Source organism: Corvus moneduloides, chromosome 4, assembly GCF_009650955.1.
Source record: "Corvus moneduloides isolate bCorMon1 chromosome 4, bCorMon1.pri, whole genome shotgun sequence".
NCBI classification, from domain to species: domain Eukaryota; kingdom Metazoa; phylum Chordata; class Aves; order Passeriformes; family Corvidae; genus Corvus; species Corvus moneduloides.
The window spans coordinates 63,071,056-63,097,049 of NC_045479.1; the positions used below are offsets into that span (position 1 = coordinate 63,071,056).

Sequence of the window (25,994 nt, forward strand, 5' to 3'; positions counted from 1 at the left end):
GGTGAAAATAATCAGTTTTATTTATAAGATTAATGAATCTATGAATGGAAACATTCCATTGTGTGCTGACATGGACCATATTTGCTTGCATAGCACAGGCATAAGAAGCTAGGTGGGAAGGAGTGCACATACCTTAGAAAGCTGAAAGATCTAAGAAAAAATAATGGAACTTATATACTTTAATTCAAGCTTCTAATGAAGCAAAATGGGCCCTGTGAAATTATTAGAAAAACCTTGATTCCCTTGATGGGTTTGTGCTAAGAAAACTCACAGTGTTTGTTCCTCGAAAACACACGAGCAGCACCTGTAGGTCCAAATGATGTATTCAGAAACATGCTAGAACGTAAGGACAGAAACCATCTACAGAGGCGAGTAATGCAGTTAAGATCCTCTGTTCTTTATCTCCAAAAAATGTCAAATATAAAATTGAGTATTTCATGCCTGCAAACTGCAGCAATGTATTTTGGTGATATTAAAAACTTCTTTGACCTCTTAAGGTTATTTCACTATGATTAATTGCTTCTGTTGATTTGCAAAACTAAATTGTATAGAAATTTCTTTCAGCTGCAGGTTTTACTATCACTTAAACATACTTAGAAAGTGTGATTTTATAGCTGAAGAGGCAGAACAGCTCAAACCTGAATATCAAAGCTACATAGAAATGAGAATCCAGATTCCTTGCCCACAAGTTGCAAATATCTTCCATGGGGGACTCACACTGTAGGTGGATTTTCACTGCTATGCTCCAAAAATGTCCTAGGTGGGGTAGACAGACATCCTAATTTCCAAAGCTCTGTTTTCTTTAGAATTTGCAGATTGGTCACAGAAAATTATGTCCCTAGGCACCATCATACCCAGGAAAAGCATGGGTGAAATTTCTGCACAAACAACTCGGACCACACAGTTATCATTGATCGATAAACTGGTTTTTATCTCTAAACTGTAAGGAGTTCAAAGAAACTCTGGGCTGAATGGGACTTACTCAGAATGCTGTTTCCTGCAGTCAGCACAGGCTTATCTTGGATTTATGTTTTTTAGTTAAGACTGCATGTTTTGAGAAATGAAGGAAACTTCTTTCATTAGACTCTGTTTTATCATGTTTTGAAAATCCAGCAGGCACTGGCATATGCAGTGTAGGGGTAAATTAATCTACAGCTCCTCTTTTGTGAAGCAGGAGGAAGATCGTAACAAGTATGCAGAGTCATCTGCTCTTAATTTTTTGAAAATTGTTTATTGATTATGCCTGTATTTTTAGTTTGTTTACACTTTATAACTGCTAATTGACAGTACCTGCTACAGTACAATTCCTGGAAATATTGCCAATTTTCCAATTTCACTGGGAGTTGCAACTTAACAAGGTCTGTTTACAACGCATGGTTTCTCTCTACAAAAATCAGGATATAAAGATATTTACAGGGCATCACAAGTACTTCTTCTGGATGAAGCCGCATCCCAAACATAAAGTAAAAGCAGCAGGAAGATATGAAGCAGGCAGGGACAATTTTACCCCATAAAACTCTGGGACACATTAATCCAGAAATCTCATTCTGGCCAATTTCAGAAAGCTGCAAGTGCTTTTCCATAGGCTGCAGATAGTGAATTTATCTTGATACCCTAAAAATATTTCCCTAAATGTAATGCTAAGTATAGATGAATTACTTAAATTTAAGTATTTTAGCTGCAATTTCTCATGTGTGGAGAAGGGATGGGAGCCCTTTAACGATGGAACAGGATCTGGGGGAAGGCACAATAATATACTTTAGAGGCAGTGGAAGTTAATCCTTTTGTTAGAAATAGGTCAGGAGCCTGGACAGGTGTATTTTCTTTTCTTAATCTCTTAGCACTCTAAGATCCTCTGCGTGCTGCACTAGGCAAAATGATTTGCTCCTGTATATACCACTCAAGAACAGCTCTTTATTTATCCACTTTAGCTCCTTTTACTGATACAATTTCGAAGCATGGCTGACCTTTTCTATGCCCCTGCTTTGCCCTGTAAAATCTCTTCATTCAATCCTTGTCATTCGTTTTCCACTCCTGATCTCCCCACATCAGAACCGTAGTTCAGTGCAAGATAATCCCCTGCGCTGGATTAGAGAACATCCCAAGCAATGCTTTGACAAAGGGGAAACAAAATTTCTACCATTATAGATGTAGGAAAATAAATGTGCCCCAGGAACTGGATGTTTAAGCAAGTACCAGTAAGGAAAAATGACATTCAGATCTAAAGACTGACTCCAAACTACTTAACGTTAATTTATTGAAATGACAGCTATTACAGTGCTGCCCATCACAAAATGTGAAAAAATAGTTGGTTCCCTAATTATGGCTGTAGTCTGTCCTCACTCTGTGTCTACATCCATAGCGAAAAAAATGCATTCATTATTTTGAAAATTTCTGCAAGGAAAAGGCAGAAATCAAAGGTTACAACAAACCCCTTGCAAACCATGTCAAGAGAAAAGCTGACCAAGACCCTAAACCTCTTGGAAAAAGAGTGATATCTCTAATTCTCGGAGCTCCTGAGTGTTTCATGGCTCATTCTCAGGTCAGAAGGAGCATGAAGCACTCCTAAGATGCTGTGTGGGAGCAGTGCAGCCCCTACGGCTTCACACAGAGCAAACTCTCCTGGCAAACAGAGAGTGAACTTTTGTGCAACCCCTTCAGCTTCAGGCCAACTGCAAAGGAGCAAACTGATGAACTTGCAGCTCTGTAGCCAGTAGCAACTTTGCTGGAATGATTGCTTCAATTTTGACAGTGCTTGAAGCACAGGCACCTAGAGACATAAAGTGCTTGCTCCTGTACTCAGCAAGAGCTGTTGTAATCTTTTGGACTGTAGAACATAGTTTGTAAGTGTGATTTCAAGAACAAGGAAAATACTTTCAGTGCATAATTAATTGCCTTCCTGAGTAAAAGTGGTGATGATACTTATATTCCAAGACCTCAAGTCTTTTGCTTTTGCAAGAAAATAGAGGAGGAAATAGAATTATTGAAATAAACATTCTTAAATAAAAGGAACCCTTCTCCACTTTGCCCTGAGGATGCTCCTAGTGAGACAACTTCCTGGGCGATGCTCTTCCTTACAGAGTCTGTTACTACATGATATTCCCTTTTTTTGACCTATTTTGCCCATTTTGATTTTTTCAGAATTGCTTAGCAATTACAATATTTATGTTTAACTGTGCATGCATGTCTGCTTAACATCATTCTCTTCCACATGGGGATGCAGGAACTGGCAGCAAGTGCACTGGCTCTGAAACAAGGGACACTGGAACCAGAGTATTTCACCCAATTAACATATTACTGCTATGAGAAGTGGGTAACTACCAAGGTGTTAACATGGTCCCATGCAGGTTCACACTTCGATAGTGATGTATCGTATATTTTGCACATGACATATTTTGCACACTGCACTTCCTATATCCATTCGATATTTTCCTGCTGTTAGCATGCTTTCTACCCCTGATTGTGCATTTCAATAAAAGGATTTTGTGTTATGTCAAGTTAGAAGGTACCTCAGGACAGTTTCCCTGTTCTGTTTTCTACCAAAAGGCCCAAAACCTAAATGCTGTATTCTGAATGGATGCCAGCGAGTGCTGAGTAAAAGGGGATAATAATTTCCCTCAATCTACTGGCTATGCTCCTGTTAATAAAGCTCAAATTACTTCACCCAAATAAATATTAAGTAAAGAAAATAACCTCTCTTACTCTAGAAAGAGTAAAAAATTTTTAGATTGTTTTCATTACTGATGACATCACGTAATTTTCAGCATATTTTTTCTACTAGTTTTGTAACAGAATTCATATAGACAGGGTATTTTCTTCTCTTTTCTGTCACTATCTAAAGCAAATGTAATATTTTGTTCACTGCTGTTCTTGTACACTTAGAATTTGGTGCTTTTTGGGATCACTGAAATTCAATGCAGTTATTATTTGAATAAATTCTCCTGTCACTTCCACAGCAGACTGTAATTTTCCTTTACTATTGGAGATGTTCAACTGAGCATCAAAAACAACTGGTTATGTAGTTGCTTGTGGAGAAAGAAAAGTACTGAAAGAACATGTTGGAGGGTAGGAGGCAAAGCAGGATCTTGGACCTGGGTCTGTAGTCTTCAAGAGAATATTCCAGTCACAGAATATTTGGTTGCTTGAGCATTTTCTCATTTTCTTCCTCTCCCCTTTCCCTCTCCATCTGCCCCAACCACAAACTCTATTAAATAATTTTCTTGAAAAAATCATGACTGGCTTAACTGATTAACATGTATGTATCTCAATGGATTATTATTTTTCTTTTCTGATCTTCTGCAAAGAACTTCCAGTTCTTTGGCTGTTATATTCAGTAATGTGAAAACAGAGTCCCAAGAGGCTAATTAGCTATGGTTTTGTTACAATATTAATTCTGGCAATCATGGAGTTTTAAAATTCAGCTCAGGTAACATGAAAAGCAACTCTTTTAATAACTACATGATCATGAAATACTGCAAAAACATTTTCTGAGATAACTTGCTATTGTGAGATAAGGTTTTCCCAGTACTCTCTCAGCCGCTTTTCAGGTATGAATTTAGAAGAGTGATGTTTGATCCTAAAAGTTGAAATTGTGATTTTATTTTGTCAGGAACCAGTTTCAGGCAAAAGAACAGTTCCTTCAAAACATGTTTTAATGTAGGGAAAGCATCAGATTAGGCTGCAACTTGCAAAATGATAAATGTTCTCACTTCTCTTGGTTTTTCAGCTGTGGTTAGCATTATTTGGTGGGGCATGTGGATGTCTCTCAATATAAAGCCTTTTTACTTCCTTCTTCCAGAGGGCTCAGCTCTCATTTGGTTAAATGTCATTGGAAAGACCCAAGGGTGCCCCTGTGCCTTCAGCTGTCACTACCAGAGTTTGAGTCTTCTGTAGGTCCTATGTCACATCTGCCTGATCTCTCCCTGGATGTACCCAGGACAGCTCAAGTGGCACCAGATGTTTATATTAAAGCAATAAAATTGACCCACAGAACAAATTAGTTTTCTGAACAGAAAGTGAGCTGTAATTATTAAGGGCAGATCTTGCCACCTGAGTACTACTGAGTACAGAGAGATATACCTATCCCCCTGTACTCAGCTTTAATTTTTATGCTGTCTATACTCCAGCCAGTTTAATCAGCCTCTCTGCACCTGCATCTAACATGTTTTCCCAATTTCCAGTTGTTTCTGCAGTCCTGTAGCTGGACAGCTGTTGTCACAGGGTTTGCTGTGATCTAAGATTGTTTTCAACTTGCTGAACTTCACCTTGATTTATTAAAAAAAAGTCTCATTCAGTTGCATGTGGGAGAATAATTTATTCACATAACCCTACTCGTTACTTACAGAGTCTCTTTGAGACATAGTAACAGAGAAAGTCTACTTTATGAGTGAATCCTCTATTACTCTGATAGTCAAGGAAGTGTGGGAAGCACAGAGCTTGAGAGGACAGAATAACCTTTGGTTTTGTTCAAGACACAACAGACAAACAGTGCCCCTGAATCAACATTGAGAGTATCTTCAGTTTAAATCTCTGCAGTGATAAATTATTAGCAGATAGGTTTAAATTAATTATTGGGGTTTTTTATTTGGGGCAAACTTGGAGGAGAAAGAACTGAAAAACATGATTTACTTACTTATTGTGGACCCGGATTCGGGCCTGTTCAGCGAGCTGATGATAACGAAGCCAAAGCCTTCATTCTCCTTGCGATGGATCACCACGTCACTGGTTTGCAGGCTGTGAGATGCGAAGCCCTCAGGGGGAGTAGCATTGCTGCTGGAGACAGCGTGATTACTGTTGGCATAAGTCGTGTAGTCACTTCTTGGAGAACTGTGGTGCGTAGACACCGAGCCTGGGCTTCTGCCATTCTCTGGGCAGGGCTCTCCTACAACACAAATCACACCAGTGTCAAGTCTGACTTGCTCAGTGGCTCTGTGACTTACAGTACATTTGCTAACACAACATGAATAGAGTTGACTGTCTACAGACCAGACTACCCTGAGTATTAAGCTAGGAGCTGTAGTAGATGCAGAGAGACAGGAATCTACACAATTATGCAGAACGTTCAAGGGCAATCAGATAAAGCAAGCATGAACACTGGCTTCTAAGCTAGCTACAAGAGAGCAAAGGAAAGTAAGAAACAGTGTCTATCTGGATTGCAAAAACATTAGCAAGCGCTATTCCCTTGTCTGCTGGTGGATCTGTCATCAAGAGGAAAATGTGACTGTCTAATCCAATAAAAAATTATTTGTGTTTGGATTACAAGAATTTAAGCAGGGAGCTAACAGAGTAATTAGGATTAGCTGCATAATGTTCTTCTTACATGTTGATTAGCATGTTCAAAAGATGTTCACCAAACAGAGCTGTTATACAATGAAAACTGATCACAAGTAGTTTTTCTGCGGGTGTCACGGCGGCAGCAGCAGCAGTCATTTAAAGGTTTGGAGATATTCTTGTTTGGCAAGTTCAAAAGAACAGAAGTGAAAATGGAGTCCATGCACACTCTAGTATTGCTTTACAGTAACAAGAACAGGAAGCAAGTTAAAACTTGTGGGATTGCACATTTTTTAGTGTGAGCATTTTGGCAATTGAAAACAGTAAAGTTACACCTCCAGATGGGAAAAAAAGATTTATATTCCTTGAAGATCTAAGTTGTTTACACAAATCAGCATTTATTGACAGTTTTAATACAGAACTTTCAGATAAATGTAAGTAATATGTTTTCTGTTTGGAGCAACAAGAATGGCAGAGTCATTTTACTGAACATGTGAGGCGCTCCCACATACACACATACATCCTAGGTAGAGAGTTTGCAAATTAGACCTTCAGTGTGTGTATATATTAATAAAATAAATAACATCCAAGGACAAGCTGTTGTTTTCTCAGTCAGGTGTGTCCTTTAGCAGTCCTTCTGCAACTATGAAATAAAGTAATTAGAAAGTATAAGGAGGAAGAAAAACAAACAATTATTATACTCTTGCTTTAAAACTGAAAATCTGTAAGAGTTATTGAACCAAATCTGCAACTAAATGCCATAGTCAGTGGCAAGAGAGTTCTCATTTTCTGGCTGTCATGTTTCAGAAAGCTGAATATTGTTTATGTCAGTATGGCTGCAACAGAAAGGAAATTATCTTACCCTGTAGAATGACCAAGAGATGGCTTGGCCATAAGAGAATGCAACTGAATACCATTCAATATAGGAAAAGAAACAAAAGGAGGAAAAGCTTAAATGGCCAGTTGACTGTCAACTGTGCAATAGATATTAATCAGAAAGACTACATTTTGCTTCTGCCTGTGAAAAAATGGCATTTTAATCCATGTTGTTCCAAATATCAGATTTTCCTAATCAAATTGTTTTCCAGAGCTTGTGAATTGTGACTTTCTGTTCCAGATCTGGGTAAGTATATGTATAAAATGGTAATTCCAGGTGAGGGCTAAGATATGTATATCAGCTATAGACAGGTAAGGAAAACGCCAGATCCCTCTGTTGTATACGTTCACGCTAGTGAGAAATTCCCATGAAATTAATTGGCCTGATGTATTAGTATGGCATTTTTCAGTCACGCCCAACATCAGCAGTTTCAAATTTTTCCACAAAGCTTATGTTGTAACACACCACATTAAAATCCTGTTCAGCTCCTGAAATGCTTAAACATTGATGAGCTACATGCTACATTCCCTGGTGTGGCATTCTAGAGGCCCAAGAATAACTTCAGGTGTTTTACCAGCCTGCTTCATTGTCTGCACCAGGAGCCCTGGCTGGCTATCAGACCCTCTAATATTGAACGAGCAGCAGCAAAGGCTGGCATCCACTCTGTGGATTTTGCTTGCAGTGTGTACAGCGGCTGACCCGGCAGAGGTGCTGGCGGCGAGGACTCGGCATTACCTTGGTTATTGGCCATTTTCCTCGCGCTGGGGGAGCTGCGAGGGGGCGTCGCACCAGGCGCAGGGGCACCTTTCTGGCTGGAGGACTCTGGAGTCAGTAACAGAAGAAAGTCAGTCCTGCGGGAGCACGGCTGGCAGGGAGCTGCACTGCCACAGTGGGAGGGGGACTGCGAAGATGAATGCGAGTGGGAGGGCGGCTTTTTGGCACAGGAGCGAAGGGGAACGGCGCAGGCAGCGACAGTGCATCTAGGGCACGGGCAGGCAGAAGACAGGACAGGCTGGGAATGTGGTTTTGCTCATTTCTGGTACCTCAGTGAAGTGTACTCACCAAAAGTGTTTTAAAAGTTCTTAAAGAAACTTCTTTCCTCTAGCAATCAAAGGTTGTAATGGAAGGGCATCAAATTCTCCCATTAAAGCTTTAATAGATGCTATCACACATTTTTCAAGGTTCTGATGTTTTAGCAATTGAGACTGAGCTAGTCTAAATGTCTAATTTACTACAAATACTTCATATTGGTTTAGGGTAATTTTCTGAATGTTTCTGCTTGACAGAAGAATCTGGCCCTGTTCCTAGGAGCCACTTGTGCTCCAGAGAAGATTTTCAGCCAGCTTGCCTTGCAGTTTGATGGGAAATTCCAGATGACATCAGTGAGACCAGAAATGGGCTTTTAATACATACAAGAGTGAAATGAATTCCTGCCCTGAACAGTTAACAGTCTTTGAGCCTTTCTCTTATTGACATAGGCAGCTCAAATGGCTTTAACTTAGGTGAATGTTTAGTCCGAAAAGTGGACAAGAGGAGACAGCACAGACCAAGACAGCATGGAACAAATCCAGAGCACTTTTGATCACCACACCAGGGTTGCCAATATGTTTCCACTTCTGAAGGGAACAACACTCAGCTGTAGTACTTTTTTCAGAGAAACAAGGGACACACATTTACAATTTTTCTTTCCTCAAAACGACACAAACGTTCACTTTGATTTCCTCTGTTGTTTTTTAAACAGCACCTGTTTGTGCTGCCAGCATTGGGATCTGTTTTTCCTTTCACCTTTCCCAGTCTTCACTCACCCGTGGGTAGCACCTTTCTCCTCACAGTAAGATTCACTTGCCCATTTCGGGCAGCGTTATGCATAAGATCAATCACATATCGGTGGGTTTTGCCGGCCACTGGAATCCCATCTACATACACCAGCTCATCACCAGGATGGAGACGACCATCTCGGTCTGCTGAGCCCATGGCAATTACTGCTCCGATGAGAATCTAGGCAGCAAAGAAACAAAATCCTGTCATATATTACACTGAGCCTCCAATTTAGTGACATGAATATTGCAGTGATTTTCCCTTTCTTCTGAAATTAATCTAGTCATTTAGTACAGATGAAGAGATCTGTGTGTGTCTGAAAGCTGTGCTTGTCCTCTTGTGGGTATGACTGAAGATGTTTCCTTGCCTTTGGTAAGAAGGCAAGGTGTTTCCTACCTGCATAGGAGAGATACACCAGACAATCCTAATCTGAGTTCTACTTGATATGTTCAAATAAAGATAATTTGTCTCTAAGGAGTGCGAGTTTCCATAGACTATGTTATGCAGAAGACCTAAACAGATTAATTCCATGTAAGGATTTTTTGACTTAAAATTAGCGAGTCTGCATACTTCTTGTCGAAGGTTCTTCACTGCTGTGTGATTTAAACACGTGGAGTAATATACCTGAGGTCAGCAGTGGAAGTGACCCCACTACACAGAGTGTGCTTTGGGACTCTTTAGGGGAAAAGAAGTACCATATTAAATGTTGTTACTCGTAATGAATGATTGCTCAGGTTGTGCTTGATTAAAATGGAAAAAAGAGGAAAAAATGTCAGCTTGCTCTGAGCAGATGTTTCCCAAATCAACACTTAAATGTAGTTTGTATGGGACATATAAACTAGTAAAAAATCTGTCCAAAACCTTTTAATGACTTTCTCCACTTTCTATGCAGATAACTTCACATAATTTATTAGAAGAAGAGGTATATATTCTTCCTGTGGAGTAACTGGTAGAAGCATTGAGATTGATTCAAACAAAACCTGCTTTCTTTGAAAGAATATTAAAGCATTCACAAAGCATGTTCCAAATTTTTGTTCTCATTTTCAGTGTGAGAGTGAGCACAAAATGATGGATATGACATGCCATGACAATCTGCTTTAAATAATAAAAGACAAAAGCTTTGAAACATTGCTTTTCATAATGAATTGCAAAGGATAGATGTGGTAGTCACACAGGCGGGCTTGGGGTTTTTTTGTGGTCTTAGCTGCAGAGTTGCAAGTATCTCTGCAGAGTGTTTAAATGAAACCCTGCATGGAGCCTGGAGAACTTCCCCCAGTTTTTATGCTCTCTTTGGCTTACTTTTGCTTTCAAAACTTAGCAAAGAGAGAACATGATGTGGCTTCTTCCTGATTTCTGATATTCCTGGGATTCTGTTAAGCAGTGCCAGGCTGAGTGGCTAGAGAGGCTGTTTCAGGTTCTCCATTCTGTTCTTCAAACGGTGAAAGAATATACCTCAAAGTTTTGAAAAATACTTTGTGCAAAATTCAACTCTGAAATATGTATTTATGCTCCTTTACTGGACAGAAGAAAAGCTCTCCAAGGCTGGGTTTAGCTAGATCTCCACAAAGTATTCTCAAAACGTTTGAGAATTAGGTGTCTCACATGAGTAAGAATTTCTTCCTAGTTATTTTGGGAAGAGATGGGTGATAACCCTCTGCATCTTGGTAGATTGTAGGGACTGGCTTCCTCCTTTGGTTTTATTGACCATTTGCAGTTTCTCCGTAATTGTCTAACAAAATATTGAACAATTTGTGCATCTTTAACCTTTGGAAAAACACAAATGCAGATCACAGCATGGTAGGTCATCAGTATACATAACAAACTGGAAATAATCTTTCTAGTTCTGACTAATTAAGTAATTATTGCTGATATCTCACATGTCCACCATGGAACGTGACTGTGCTACTCATCTCAGTGTTGGACTCCTAACATAAGCAGCAGAGTCATATTTTAAGCACTTCAGATAGGTGTGTTTGTTGAGATGATGGCCACCATATCTGTTATTTGGTATATTTAATAGCAAGAATAACTTAATTTTCCTACTTATTCATTTTCTGTGTCTGAATTTCTTATCCAGTATCTGCTCTTATTTCATGGCTGAGTAGTTGCCATAATAGTTATCAATTCTACATGTAAAAAACAAATTGGAAAAGTATATATCAGGATTATATTACCTCTGAAATGCGGTTTTATACTGGCATGAGATTGCTTTGAATGTGTGAGGAAAAGGAATGTAAGCAATTAAGACTGTGTTGTAGAGAAAAAGAAAAGTTTCTCATATTGTTTGAGATTAAACATGAGAAATTCTGGGTTAGGGTGACGGTGGCAGAGCACAATCTGAAATTAAAGCCTGTGTGTATTAATTTGTCCAGGTTAATCTGCTTTGATACTGACTTTTTGATTCTTGGTAATTATTAGAATTTGTATTTTAGTTTCTCTGACTACAACACAGTAGGTTCACAGGCACATAGCAAAATTTAAGTATATACACATAAGAGGTGATTCACCTAATTTTGAATGTCAGGGATGTCTAAATCCAAGCTAGTCATCTGAACTCTGTCTAATTGGTGCTATAATAGGACTTCCCAAGGCATGGTCTTAGCCTAACATTTTGCTCTATGGATATCTAAGTCTTAGAAATGCAGAAAGATACTTAGAATGTGTCTTGGCATTGATAATAAAAAGAATACAGAATACATCTTACAGACATTTTTGAGAAAAATCCCAGTCCATCTGTGTTGAAAAGGTAAAACTCTTAGAGAAATTATGTGTATGTTCCTGTGATTCTGAGTCTGAGGTGCAAAATAGCTCTCCCCTTTGGGACAGCAATTTGCAACTTCAGTAAAATTCCAATTTATGTGTTTTTGCAACCTTTCAGTAGTATTATAATTCCATAACAGAGACAGATTATCCCTAAATCCTCAAATTACTGGGAGATGTGATAAATAGCTGTTGTAGTGCAATATTATAAGATTTGAGAGGTGATTGGAACTGGAACAACCCACAGTCTTGAAACTTCTGAATAAATTTAAGGACTTCCTTTCAAAAGCATTTTTATGCTTACAAATATGGAAAGTGGAGTAGTACAGCAGCACTTTCCTCTTCTAAGGTGCCAGGTAGCTGATATAACTAGAAGGAAACTAAGCTACAGTCCCTCTATAGTGTCAGTATTATCCTTCTAAAATAACTTTATTTGGATTCTACTTCTTTGAAAAAGTTATTGCCTTATGGTGAAGAATCCATATTCCTTTTTAGAAATCAAACCACAAAGACAAAAGCTTCCTTTTGTTCTTTGTTACCTGACTGCACAGCAGGAGAGCTGAAATAAAAATTTCAAAGTGTCTCAGTTCTTATTTCATAGGAAAGGCAGGGGTTTGGAGAACAGGCAAAAACTGCTTCTCCTGTTCTGGAGGTGAAAGGAATGGGAGGCTGCAGGTGGGCTGTCCATGGGGGAGCAGAGAAGCAGTGGAGGAGAGAGAGCAGAGTTAAGAAGTCTTGTACTTTGAATACAAAATAGAGGGACACTAAAAAGAGTACATCTGCTGTGTTTATTGGTGTTGAATTTGAGCAGTGAAAACAAGAAGATGGACAACAACGAGGGAGTGGGAATTGAAAACTTCAGCACTGCAACACGTAGTTCTGAGAAGGTGCCTTTTTGCCTTGTACAATCCTCAGCTTCAAGTCAGGGTCTTATTAACTCCTGAGGACTTTGAGAAACGTTTGCGAAGAGACATAAAGCCCATTGGATTGATAAGTCCCAGGGAAAAATGCTTTTGTATGTGCAAACCATGAAATAGAGATAGCAGCCTTGAGGCTAAGGGCACGCTGGGAGCAATTGTTCAACAAGCCAGTGAAATGTGTTAGACGGTGGTTCGCAGAGGGCAGTGTTTTTGGTCCTGCTCTCCAAAAATAGCAAGGTGCTTGTCTCTGCACTTGGTATCCAGCTATGGCTCTTTGACTTTGGACAGTAAAGTCAGGTCAGTCCTTTGCTGAAGAGACACTAGAAGGAGCTTATCCTCTGTAACACTTCAGTGCATAATGCATGTAGCTGCAGGGCAAAAGGCTTGTTTCAGATTTCCTTTCTATTGGATTGCTGAGCAGAGACTCAAGTCTCTCACAACTGCAGCATGTATTATGAATATGAACTATCAGAAACTCAGATATTCTACATGAGTTTTTTCCTTAGTCCTTTAGGTTGAAATAATTCAGTTTTATATAAATAATCATCTTTTAGATAAAGCATTTGAGCTGCACTTTTCCCCATGAGATTGTCATAAAACTCCAACAAGCAGAGCCAGTCAGATGCTTAGTCTGTGACTGCTTAATTATCCATTTGTAATGAAAAACGCACTAAAGGAGACACTAAGAGACACTCTCACAAAATACTGAGCAGCCTTGTAGCCAGGGATATGTTCCTGGGAGATAGGAAATGACATTAGACATTACTGTCCAGAGCAGGTAGAAGGAGACTTCCAAACCTTCATAGAATAACAGAATGGGTTTGGGTTGGAAAGGAAAGATCCTCTAGTTCCAATCTCCCTGCCATGGGCAGGGACACCTTCCACTACACCATGTTGCTCAAAGCTCCATCCAACTTGGACTTGAAGGTAGTGCCTTTCTAGTGCCGTTTGCTCACAGTATAAAAAGATAAAATGGAACATTTCCACTAACACCTAACAGATTTCCTTTTTGGCTTCACCCAGTAGGTGTGCTTTGAGAACTTATACTGGCTGAGCCATCCAGAAGGGACAGGAAAAATGCTTAGTTGGAGAATGTGCAGATGATGGCTCAGTGGCCTTCTTTTATGTGCACTGGGACAGGCACACTGCAAGTGTAGAGGATGAAGCAGTGTTGTTTTGGAGTCCTTCTCGGCAGCTGTACTTTATATTTGCAAAATCATTCAAAATGCTTATTCTAAACTAGACTGCATTTCAAACAGCATTTGAAGCATCTTTTTTCAGAATACACTGCATTCTTTTCTTTTTATGGGAGACATCAGTAAACTATTAAGATTTATCAGTTCTTTGACAGATGTTGACAATTTTAAAATATAAGAGCTTCTTTGTTTCTCAAAGCCATGTGCTGGTTAACCTTAAGGCCTGAGTGAAAAATATACTATTCTGTATTAATTTGAATATGGAATATATAAATTATCAACTAGGGAATATACAAATCTAATAATTAATTATACATTATCTCAGAAATGTGGTAAGGAAGCAGGACTCAGACTGTGCTTAAAATTGTGATAATAAAACACTATCATTACTGAGTTGAGATTAGTCCCAGCTGTCAAACTATAGTTACACCATTGAGTTTTTTCTGAAGGAGTACTAATTATGCCTGCTCTCAAAATTACAGCATTTAGATAGATCAGTAATTTATCAAAATGTGTACACATTTGTGGTGTCTCATGCACATTTGACCCTTATTTTCTGAGCTTCTACAATGTTTCTTTAAAATATTGTGTGTATGGTTTATTTTATATTATATTATATATTTTTAGCAAAACATCTATGTTCATTTTGTTACCTGTTATTTGGTTACAGAGGTGTCTCCCTCCTAATGGTATAAAGCTATCAGTTTTATGCCTGGTGCCTCCCATGATGTTGTCATCTAACCTGGAACATTGACTATCACTCCCTGGTGAGGTTTTCTGTTTCTAGAAATAAACTGCATTGTTGACTGTGTCTTTTAACCTTATGCATACATTTTGCATGCAAGTTGCCTACTGTGAACATGGTTATAGATAGTCTTACATAATTGGATTTTTAGAATCTTCTGCTTAAACTTGATTTTGGAAAGTCAAGATTAAGAGATGCCAGATCACACTCTGCAGTAATGGGATGAGTGATGCTCTGTTTCTACCTTAATGCCTTCTTATTCTAACTTAATTTACTGTGACATCTTTTAGATGTGAACAACCTGAGAGTTCTGTCTTTTTATATGGATGAATAAAAGTAATTTTACTTATAGCCTTAACATGGTGTTCATTTGGGTTCAGTTATGTAGTAATATTTTTCCGACCTTTACACAGATTATAGAATGTGGAAGGAAAAGGAAAATCAGGAAGAAATAACTCACAGGCTGTCCAGGCTCATCTCCTCCCAGGATCCTGAAGCCAAACCCAGACTCCATTCTCCGAAGGTGAACATCCAGCTCCTTGTAATCGGGACCTGGTTTAAAGGGAAATCCCACTGAGCAAAGTATTTTGGTCTTATCTTGAGAGTTTGCACCAATTTCCCTCCCACCTTGTGTTCATTGCATGTGACTAATGGCATCCTGGTTGGAGCTGGTGGAAACAAATGGGCCACAGACAAGAAGGAGAATTGAAAATGTAGGTGTCTCTTGGAGGATGATTATGTTTAGTAGAATAAACTAAACCAAACTAGAATACATTCACGGAGGAACAGTATGGAAAAGTCTGTCCAAAATACAGGTTATAAATATGTCTTCCTAAAACTGACTGTATAATGGACTGCTGTTCATCCACCTCTGGTGCTTAATTTGTCTTTTCCTTGCAGTTCATTAAATCCTATAAAGAATAAACTGAAATGGGAGAGAGAGATACATCAGTCCAACTCACAAAATATGAAAATCATTACAGGCCATTTAAGTTCCAAACACAGATATGTATATGTATATATATATGTCTTTTTATGTAATGTAGCTTTTGAATATTCCACTTTCAGGTAATACCCTCAATAAGGAGTTCTGATGAAAATTATCATTATAAACCTCTCAGTCTCAGTGTTTAAACTGAAAATATTTCAAATATTATAAAGTAAAACCGTAAGCATTCAGAGGACTAAGAAGTTGCCTGTTGTCTGTTGTGTCACTTTGTCATCATGCTCAGAGATGCTTTAGGCTCATCACCTAAAGCAGTGATTGACAGGAATGGTCTTTTCTATGAATTGCACTCTGGTGTATACATTGTGACACAAAAGCTTCTGGTCAGTGTCAGCTTGTTGCTGACCCCAAGAGAAAAAAGGGATGATAAGGAAGATTTCAGCAAACTGCTCATAAGTGTCTCCAGTTGTGCCTTGTTCCCTCAGTATGGGAGGGATTACAGATGGCTAAAACATGGTACTTCAGCAGCTCTCACTTACAGATCTCCCCTCAGAGCCATCAGTGGACACCTCATAAACTGCGGAATTGGGCACATCCCAGGTGTAGTCTGGGATTAAAGCCTAATTTGTTTCAGTCAGGTATTGCAAAGACAGATACAGAATGACATGCACTGGCTCTATATTATGACCGTGCAATAAAAATCCTCTGTAAACAGCAGCATAGTGCATTATTTCAACAATCTATATTGGGGAAAGCGAGACTGAATCACAAATATTTCAATTGGTAAAATAAAAGTATTACCTTTCCCTACCAACTTGTTTCTCATATAATTGAGAAGGCAAACCCAAACAGAATCAGTTTATGACACTGACTTTTTCAATTTATTTGATGGGTCTCAACACTAAATAAAGGAACAAATGAAGTCTCTGTGTGTACAGTATGTTAGTTTAATGCAAATAATTTAAAAGTTTGAGAGGCAAAGGAATTTCAGATGAAAGAAATACTTTACCTGGTTTGCTGTGCCTACAAGTGTGGTGATAAAATGCAAAGGCAGCTGGAAAATTCCTCTGCTCCTGCTTTTTAGCATCTACATACAAGGATGGGGCTTAGCACTAGGGAAACAGCTTTGTAGATAGACACAGTGTAATCATCATTTGTACCCCAGGTTTAACACTCAAAGGCACTGTCTCCAGCACTCTGTCACAAAATGAGCACTACCTTTGTTGTGCACAAGTGAATGAATATGCACAGTCGGGAATACAATACAAAAGTATAAGAATGTCAGGTTGTGAAGAACACTTGCTCTGGCAAACTGAGATGAAAACGTCCCTCAAATAAATTGACAAAGCTGATTCAAACCAGTGTTGGCACTAGACTCCAAAATAAGGGGTACTATTTCTTTTTTAAAAGAGGCTGTTTTTCTACCCATTTAGAATGGAATAGGTAAGCCATGTTGACCATGAAAAAGTTTAGGCTAAAAAATACTGTATAGGGGCATACTTTTCTATGAGCCCTAACACAGTTTGGAAGCCTGTGGATTAATTGACTGTGCCACAATGCTCATTCAGAAGAGCCTTCCTTCCTAAAGAGTTGGAATTCTGTGGAGTCCATTGCCTGCCAACTCTCACCAGGCCACTGAAAACTGCTTTTAAAAAATAATGTTATTTTCTGTCCCACTAAGGAAGCAAAACACAGGACTGGAAAGGATCCCTGGGTCATCGAGTCCAGCTCTGCAAGCCAACAGCACACAGACCTTACCAGTAAAGACATTGGCAAAGAAGACACTGGTAACTGAGCTTGTTTGTGGCCTTTGTCACTAGGTCACCTGCCTTGCAGCAATATCATAATATCACAGTATCTCCAGTGACTGACTGGTACACAAACGCGTTTGCTGGTTATTTCAGCTTTCATGTTGGGTATGATATGACTCCATTGGCTGCACTGATCACCTTTCCATTGCTCTGGAGACAGCTACGCCAGATTACTGAGTTTACATCTCTGAAAGTAGAGCTGACTTCTACTCTTGGTTTTTGTGCTTAAGTGATTCTTGAAAATAAGACAGAAGACTTAATGCAAGGCTCTTCAATAATATTACTCTTTCAGCTCAGAAACTGTTCTTTTAGTAAAATTGCTTAGCTGCTTTCTATTCATTTGTCTTTACATTTCATGCTAAGCACTGTCTTTTGCAGGCTAACATGGAAATGTTTCAATTATAACTGGCACTTTGTAAAATGCAAAGTATAGATTAATTAAGCACGTACCACTTGTTTGGTGTAAAAAATCAGTTACCAGGTTAGTCCAACCATGTAAAAAATCAGTTACCAGGTTAGTCCAACCAACAAACTTTGGCTAAACTCCCTTTGCATAGTTCTCAGTTTATCTCCATATTGGCAGTTAGTCTTGATCAACAATATGTTCTAAAGCCTTGCTGTGGCTGAGAACCTTTTTCTTATTTCTGGAAGACAGGTAAGTTGTTCACTATTTTGTGCTTTTCCTACAGGAGCTCATGTTTGGTAGATTTACTAAAAGCCCTAATGATCATGTGGCAGCAGTTTCAATATTCCTGAATATACATTGATTAAGTATTCTTACCCATGTAAATGATTACATTTCATCCAATATTCCTCTAGTGCCTGCTTCTCCAGGATTCTGGTACTTTTTTTCTTACTCACAAAGGATTGCTAGATAGACTAAATTTTGTGTTTTCTTGCTGGAGCAGATTTTCAGTTGATCATACAGATAAAATTGCCTGTACTTACAGAAAATGACACTCCTGTGCCTTGCAAAATACTACAAAGTGTTGGTTAATATAACTTCATTATGGAAAATGTGTTTTTTTGTTTTCTCTTGCTAACCTAGATTAGCACCTTGTGGTTCATGCCAAAGAAGAAGAGATGAATAGGCTTGCAGACAAGCCAGTACTGAATTAACACTGTCTTTTCCAATTTGCTTATCTTTCCAGTCAACTTAATGTATCTTAATGTCCTGTCTCCTACCAGTTTTACTGAGAGTTTCACCTTAAAGTCAATATTTTTGATCATGTAATATGGGTATTCTCTGACAGAATGGCAATGCTCCCTGTCCTTCCTTGCCTCTCTATAGATTTATATTAGAAAAAGAACTTTAACTTGGCTGGGTAGTAACTTCATTCTCTCTTTTTTTTTCATAGTTATACCACTTTGTTTCTTCTTTTTGTGTGAAGGAAAACTTTTTTAACAGTTCATTTGGCCTGGAAGAAAAACGCTCACACCAATTCATTTTGCTAGGCTATAAAACCAGCTGGCTCCCCCATGAATTTGAGAATGGTATTGGACAAGCTGTGATCTGATCATTGCTGCACAGTGAGGACAGTAAAGAGCATTGGGAAATTCTTTCTGGTTCATGAACGATGGGGGATTTGCTTTAAATGTAATGGTACCAGAATAGATAGTTACTGAACAATAGTGAGCTCTCACAGGTGAAGCTGTGATTATCAACTCCCAGCTACCTTTCTGCACTGTATTCATCTGAATAGCTGGGTGAACTACACATTGATAAGTGTACATGCAGTTGTTTCTTAAATGTTGAGAAAATATATACCTGAAAATGATTAATTAATTTTCTGTGTGACAAGTTGAACAAGTGCTATGTGATTTTATAGTGATAAACCTGCTATTCAAGATGATCCTGTAAATGTTGATATAAATTTTTTTATTAAATCTCTTCTATATTGCAATTAAAGCAAAGTTGAAGTGCTTTGCTGTAATAATTTTACAGTCTTTCTGAGTGTATTCAGCTACCTACCGAAAAGAAAAAACTAATTTGGGCTCCTTTGCTGAAGATGGTGAAGATTTTTGTTTCATACAAATAATTGTGAATTGTGATTGACACAGAAGTACAATAACTTCATCTGAGTTTCAGATGCTCTTGAAAGATGTGAAAAGCTTGAAAACAGTCATGGATCTGCTGGTCTGTAATGTGAGTAGCTTTTTAAAAAAGCGTACATATTCCCTCTTGATATTTATAGAGAGGAAAAGCTGGCAAATAAAAACTTCAGTTTGAAAATCATCAAAGAAAAGAAAAAAGAACTGGTGTGCTAACAGAGTTATTCAATGTATAAACCCTACTGGGTTATGCAAAACCAGTCCAATGCTATATTTAATTTAGGATCTCTGTCCAACTTGTGTAGGACTAGAAAAACTTTGATAGGATTGTCAAAACAGCCTTTTTTTGTATGGGATGCCTGTTTTAACTGTTCACTCAGCATGATCACACTGGGAAATCAAATATTGCTGTTTTTTAAAAAAGTCCATTGCCATTTTACAAGATCAGTGTTGACTCAAACACCCCAAAAATCTCCTGATTTTTGAAGTTTTTGCTTTTACATATTTACAGCACAAGATATATGTTGAGCAAGGGAGCAAGGAATTGGTGATAGAGTTAAGAGAGAATTAAATTCAGATTTAAAAAAAAATATTGCTTAATCTTAAATAGCATGAGCTATAGAGATACACTTTTATGCTAAAGAGTGAACACTAATAGGAAAGTACACATAAAACACAGTAAAACATAAACAAAAACTGGCTGAGGAAAAAGAAATACCTTTCCTTCGTCAAAATGCAAATCTATTAGAAAAAGTTTTGGAATAAGCATTCTACAACCCCACAAAGATCATACAAAATAAAATGGTGACTGGGTAGTCATGACTGGCCATCATCTGGAGAAATGATTAAAAAAAGAATAGCTAAAACATAAAATGAAGGATGACTAGTTTACAGAAAACAAAGGCTGAAGAATACTTGCCAGAAGAATCCGCTCGAAAACCAGTCCTGGGCAGCACTTGTTCTGAATAGGAAAATGGGGAATTAAAGGTGAAATACATTTCTCAAGTTATTTAAAGATGCAGCATCAATTTCTCTGCTGTGTTTTGAATAATTAAAATGCATTTTCTATTTTTTCTTGTAATTTTGCTTTCTCCTCCTCTCCTTCCAGACTTTCCATGTGGTACATGTACATAGTCCTGCTAGATTAAGACCTCCCTGTCCATTTCTGTACAAAGTGAAAAAGATGGTGTGGTGGTAATGTCTCTTTAACACAGTGTAGGTTCTGATGAAGATAAAATTTTTAGTTTGGTTAAAACTGTGAAAAATAGTGACAATATTTGTGCTTATTCAAGTACAGCAATAAAAGGGGAAGTTTAATGGGTGTGTTTGGATGACTTGACCACGGATGACTTGACCCCTGCTTTTATACAACTCAATTGCAAAATGTCTTTTATCATCAAGAAGAGGAAGATTTTGCTAGAGGGAGGTATGTTGCCAATAACAACAACTGACTGTACATGAAGGTAAATGCACGTAAATCCCTTTAACATACTTTTTATGCAGGTAGCTTCAAAGTATTTGTAATTCAGTAGATGAAGTGCAGCAAATAACTGTCTTGTTTTCATATAAAACTACTTTGCTTGCATTAGAGGAATCTGGATGAGTTCATAGCTGAATTCAGTCATGTTTCCTTTGCTAATTTTGAAATGTTCTGAACAAAAATTTCTGTTTTATTATCTTGGTAGCATCCAGAGTGAACTGCAAAACATGCCAAACCAGAGGTGATTTCTATTGGCCTACACACAACAAAAGGGCAAATAAAGTATCCCATTTATGTGATTCTAAGCAAGAATACCATACCATGCATATTTCATGCTATAAAGGGGGTAAGGTCTTTTGCAACAGCATTTGTAGGACAGTGATGCAACCTATGAGTATACACTATCTTCCTAAGACAGAAGGGTGTGGTGAGAGACATAATACAGGATTTCCTCTGTGGGAAACTGTGCATCGCTTTGAAAGAGTTTGGACTAAAGCCACTTGCCTTCTGGTGGACTGCTTCCTAAAGGCAGCATGGGCTACAATGGCAGCAGCTGAGTAATTCAGAGTTCACTTGAGATAGTACTGAACTGGTTGTAGCAGGGCAAAGATATTTCCCAAAAGACGTCTCCCAGAATTGGAGATGTCTTAAAATTTTTTGGTAAGGATATTTAGATAATAGCCATGACCTGTCCAAATGTAGGTCCACTGGATGGGGAGATCTGTTTGGATTTGGTGTTCTTGTAGTATTTGTGTTTACTGTCTGCATTGAGTTGTGTTATGTGGGCTATGCTGTTTGACGTTATAGGTGGCTGCATGTCTTTACTTTGATGGTTAAAGGAGGCAATTCCTTCACACACTTCGGATTTTGTACAGTGATTTGGGATCCTTCAGGTGAGACATGCTATCTAAATGTAAAATATTCCACCAGCACAGCTCCTGAAAACCAAAGCCTTTGAAACTGATGCTGCTCCACTGCAAACTTGGAGAAATGATTTTTTTCAATCACAGCCCTTCAAGATTTTAATGGAATTCTTAAAAGAGACAAAATGATTTTAATATAGAGAAAGCAATTTCATCTTGATAGTCTCAATAAGCTTTTAGGTTTGAAAGCACACAAGCTTTTTCTCTTGGTCACTCAGCTAGAATTGCTCTTCAGTACTGCTGTAAGATTAGTTCATTCTGTGTTTCCATTTCTGCTTGCAGTCACTCTAATATCACCCAGAATTGGCCTCAAGCAGCAAAGTGAAAGAATCATCATCATTCTCAAACTGTAATCAGTTAGGGAACAACTTGCTCTGTTAAGACAGCCAGCCATAGATTTTAGGTAAGTTAGCAGTGTCCTTTTTTGGGAACTGTTACTTGTGGTCTAGCAAAAGTGCCTGTCAGTGAGGTGGTTTCCTTCAAGGTAATCCCATGAAGTCTGATATGGCTTTTGTTCCTTTGCCTTGCAGAACTTCATGTGGGTTCTCACAGAGTTAATTATCATCTTGTAATCAACCATTCAGCACCTAGCATGTGTTTTCACTGTAGTTTAGGTATTCACACACACAAAACTTGGAGCTGTGCTACGCTGAAGATGCCGAATCAAGCCTTATAGTTTTTAAATGTCTAATCACCAGAAAGATAAACCTAAGTGCAGATTTGTGTTTTTGGTAACCATAGGAAAGCAATGTTCATTTTAGGAAGAATCTGCTGTCAGCAGTATGGGTCTCTGTGCAGCACAGGATAATTGTGATAATGTCACTGACACTTTGGAAAACAAAATACATCCTCTAAATAGCTGTGCTCATATGACAAGCAAACTGTTAGCAAATAGTAGAAAACTTCAAAAGAAGACGGATCTTTGAAGAATGTTTAACATAGAGGAAGGGACTGAATTAGCACTGTCTTCACCTGTCAAATGCAGAGATAGTTTTTTCAAAACTCACCTAGTTCTGTGCTCAAAGACCCTACAGAAAAGCAATTTCCAACAGAGGAGGAAGGACTGCTGAGCCTTGTCCTCAGCTGAGCAGAATGCATGTCATTTGTGCACATCCAGGTGCCTTCTATCTGCTATGGATAAATTGAACTGGTAATTTTACCAGAATATTGAGAGACTCTAGGAAGCTTTTTTTTTATAAAAATCTGTCAATTAGGTTTATAGGAAACTAACCTTTACACAAAGCAATTTGAAACTTTCAATTTATTTATTATTAAATTAATTTTGAAATTTTCTAAACTTTTAATAGGATTTTTAAAAATACGTTAAATGTCCTGCCTCTACCTTATTGGAAATGAGGCAGAAGAAGGCAATTTTGGAGACGTCAGGACAAAGAGACAAGTCTACCCAACACTGCCACCATGAAGAGGCATTCAAAGTGCTGAAAGTTTTAAAATGATTACATAAGATTTCTGTATTCTCCCTATGATGCCTTTGGCTGAACCTCTGCAGCTGTATTGCCATGAGTAGTTGTAGTCTTTCATGTGAAACAGGAATGAAGTACTTACAAAGTAGAGCTTGGAAGTATAATAAAATACTTGTTAAATTCACTTATTTAATTTTTTTTAGATCAGCTAACCTGTCCTAGAACCAAGAATCAAGAAAGTAAATCTAAGAAATCTTCTGAACTGTTATTTGTATATATTTGTATATAACTGTAATCAGAACAAATCTCCACCATGGTGATGACTCCCTGTGCTCCTGAGAATGAGGATGCAGCTGTGCATTTTGAGAAGTCTTGCCATACATCAAGATTTGGGGTTGGAAGTAGATCCCTTCCAACCCAAACCATTCTATGGCAATCATTTTATGATTCTTTGCATATCAGATGAATGCAAAGCCAAGATTAATTTTGATATTAGAAGGCAGAACAGTAAAAAGTTTGCATACCTGCCTTCATGTTTAGTCTAAATTAAATTACACTCATAGTTTTTAAACTGAAAACTGTAAAATATTTGTGAAAACAGACAAGCAATAAACAAGACCTGGTACATAATCCTGATTTAAATGAAACCAATGGTGAAAGTAGTGGGTTTGTTTTCTGTCAAGATACAGCCATAGGAGAACAATTCACCCACAATGTGACACAAGGGTATTTCTATTTGCACCACTGGAGCCACTGGTATTCTCTGGAGGAAGAACTATGTTGAAGAAAGGTAGGGATGATAATATTTATTTTCCATATTCTGTTGTTTTCTGGATCGGACTTTGCTGAATGCTAAATACGTGGAACAAAACTAGCACGAGGGAACATTTATATTTCAGCACCTCAGTACTAGCCATGCTTTAGGCTAATAGAAGTTTCGCAAATGAGAAGAATGAGTGTGATTATGCTTCAATGTCCTTTCCAAAGCTGTGCAAGCAGCAGTTTGACACAGTTCATAGGCAATGCAGCACCCACTTGTCTCATGCACGTGCCCAACTCCCCTATGCCTACAAGGCAGTTCTCTTAAATTATTACTTTGACTTCTTAAGTTCACGCTTCCACTTTACAGATCAAAACCCATTTTTCTACCTTTTAGTAAAGTGTAAATTGTTAAAGAGACAGAAATACTGCATCCTTAACACTACCATCAGCTGTAAAACTGACACTTCATATTAGCAGAGGTCGTTAGGGACCTACTTTGCAATCCAGCAATCAAAATCATTTTACATCCATGGTACTGTGATGATGATATACTCATAATTCCATTTGAAAATGGTTTTGGTTTCACTGTCAGTTCATATAAGCAACAAATCCATTTTGTCATGGTGAGTAATTCTTTCTACAGTGACGAACAGTACAAAATCATTTGACATTAGTCTGCTAAATTTCCTCTCCTTTTATTAGATACCATCTCTTATTAAAAAGAAACGGTTATATTCATTTAGTAATATAAGTTCTTAGACCATCTACATGCTGTTGCTTGGGGTAGCAATAGATGCAAGGAAAACACCAACACTCACTGTTTGGAAATTGCTTTGAGAAATTCCCTTCCTATTCCTCAGCTGTTCATACTCTAGGTCAAGGAATAGTTTGATGATAAAACACCTTAATTAGCAATTTCCCAATACTTTTCTTTACTAAGTGAAGGCAGGCATGACTTACTGACATAAAAGGCACTAACTGGTGAATAGAAATATTGAAAGGTATGGTAAACTGCATACAAGGAAGGTTTGAAACTAGGACCTGATTTTCTTGCTTACCAAACCCTTTAACCATACAAACCCCCCTTTACACAATACTTCAGAATATTATGTATTTAATGCTATCATAGTTCAGCATATATATATATCTGTACACATATGTGTATACATGTATTTTAAAGCACCATAACCATAAAAATGAGCAAAAATGGGAAAAAATGTTGGAGACAATTTTTTTTTTTGTCAGGAAAATCTGTCTGAAAAAAGTTGTAGTACCAATTATGTGAAAAAATTCCTTCAATTTTTAATATTTTCAATTTTAAGTTTAATTTTTAACTGTAGCTTTTCAGCCAACAAGCACTGGCAAGAAAATTCTGCTTAGCTGTAGACTATGCCATAAAACCCCTCAGGTGATAATGCATTCAGTTCTAGACACCTAATTTTTTTTTTATGTTCCGTGAGTATCAAATTTAGGAAACCCTGATTGCCTTAGTATTTTTCTGCAAGACTGGTATTTTCAGAGTTACACATTATGGGTCAGTATAATGCTGTCCGACAAATCTTTTCTACTTTAATGCATATCTGTGCTGAAAACCTGCAGTGATACTCCAGAGGAAAGGTAGCCTGTGAATATGAATTGAAGTGCTTGTCTGTGACCCTTATTTCATGGTGGCTAATTATGCAAATACATTTCCTATTTACATATTTCACAGCTGTTGATGAACTTTGTTTTTTGGTTCTTTTCCAATTTGTTTAAATCTCTGGCAGTAAAAAAACCCCAACATAAACCAGCATAAAACAGCAGATAGATTTGAAAGCGACGTGGGAAATTCAAAATACTGTGGTCAGAGGAGAAAATAACATCGGAGATTTTGAAGAAAGTAACCTTTGTCCTTCCAGTTAAAGGTGGAACTGTAATTGTTCAGATTTCACTTTCAATGAGAGCTTATCACTGGCTTATCTCATTCGTCCTACTGGCATTTCTGTGTCACATCACCAGCCTTGGCTACCA

At 38.0% G+C, this 25,994-nt stretch overlaps 1 protein-coding gene across 11 annotated transcripts in view; it reads right to left on the bottom strand.

Moving 5' to 3' along the window:
• Positions 1–25,994, bottom strand: part of MAGI2 (membrane associated guanylate kinase, WW and PDZ domain containing 2) — a 726,260-nt gene that overhangs the window by 57,687 nt on the left and 642,579 nt on the right. For 6 of the 11 annotated variants that reach the window (XM_032106792.1, XM_032106785.1, XM_032106784.1 and 3 more), the window contains 5 exons: positions 20,315–20,356; positions 15,047–15,138; positions 8,953–9,145; positions 7,883–7,969; positions 5,633–5,881 (listed from right to left, as the gene is read on the bottom strand). In XM_032106792.1, the coding sequence (XP_031962683.1) occupies positions 5,633–5,881; positions 7,883–7,969; positions 8,953–9,145; positions 15,047–15,138; positions 20,315–20,356 (663 nt within the window). The remainder of the gene's footprint in view (positions 1–5,632; positions 5,882–7,882; positions 7,970–8,952; positions 9,146–15,046; positions 15,139–20,314; positions 20,357–25,994) is intronic. The other 5 variants (XM_032106787.1, XM_032106786.1, XM_032106788.1 and 2 more) reach the window with 3 other exon arrangements.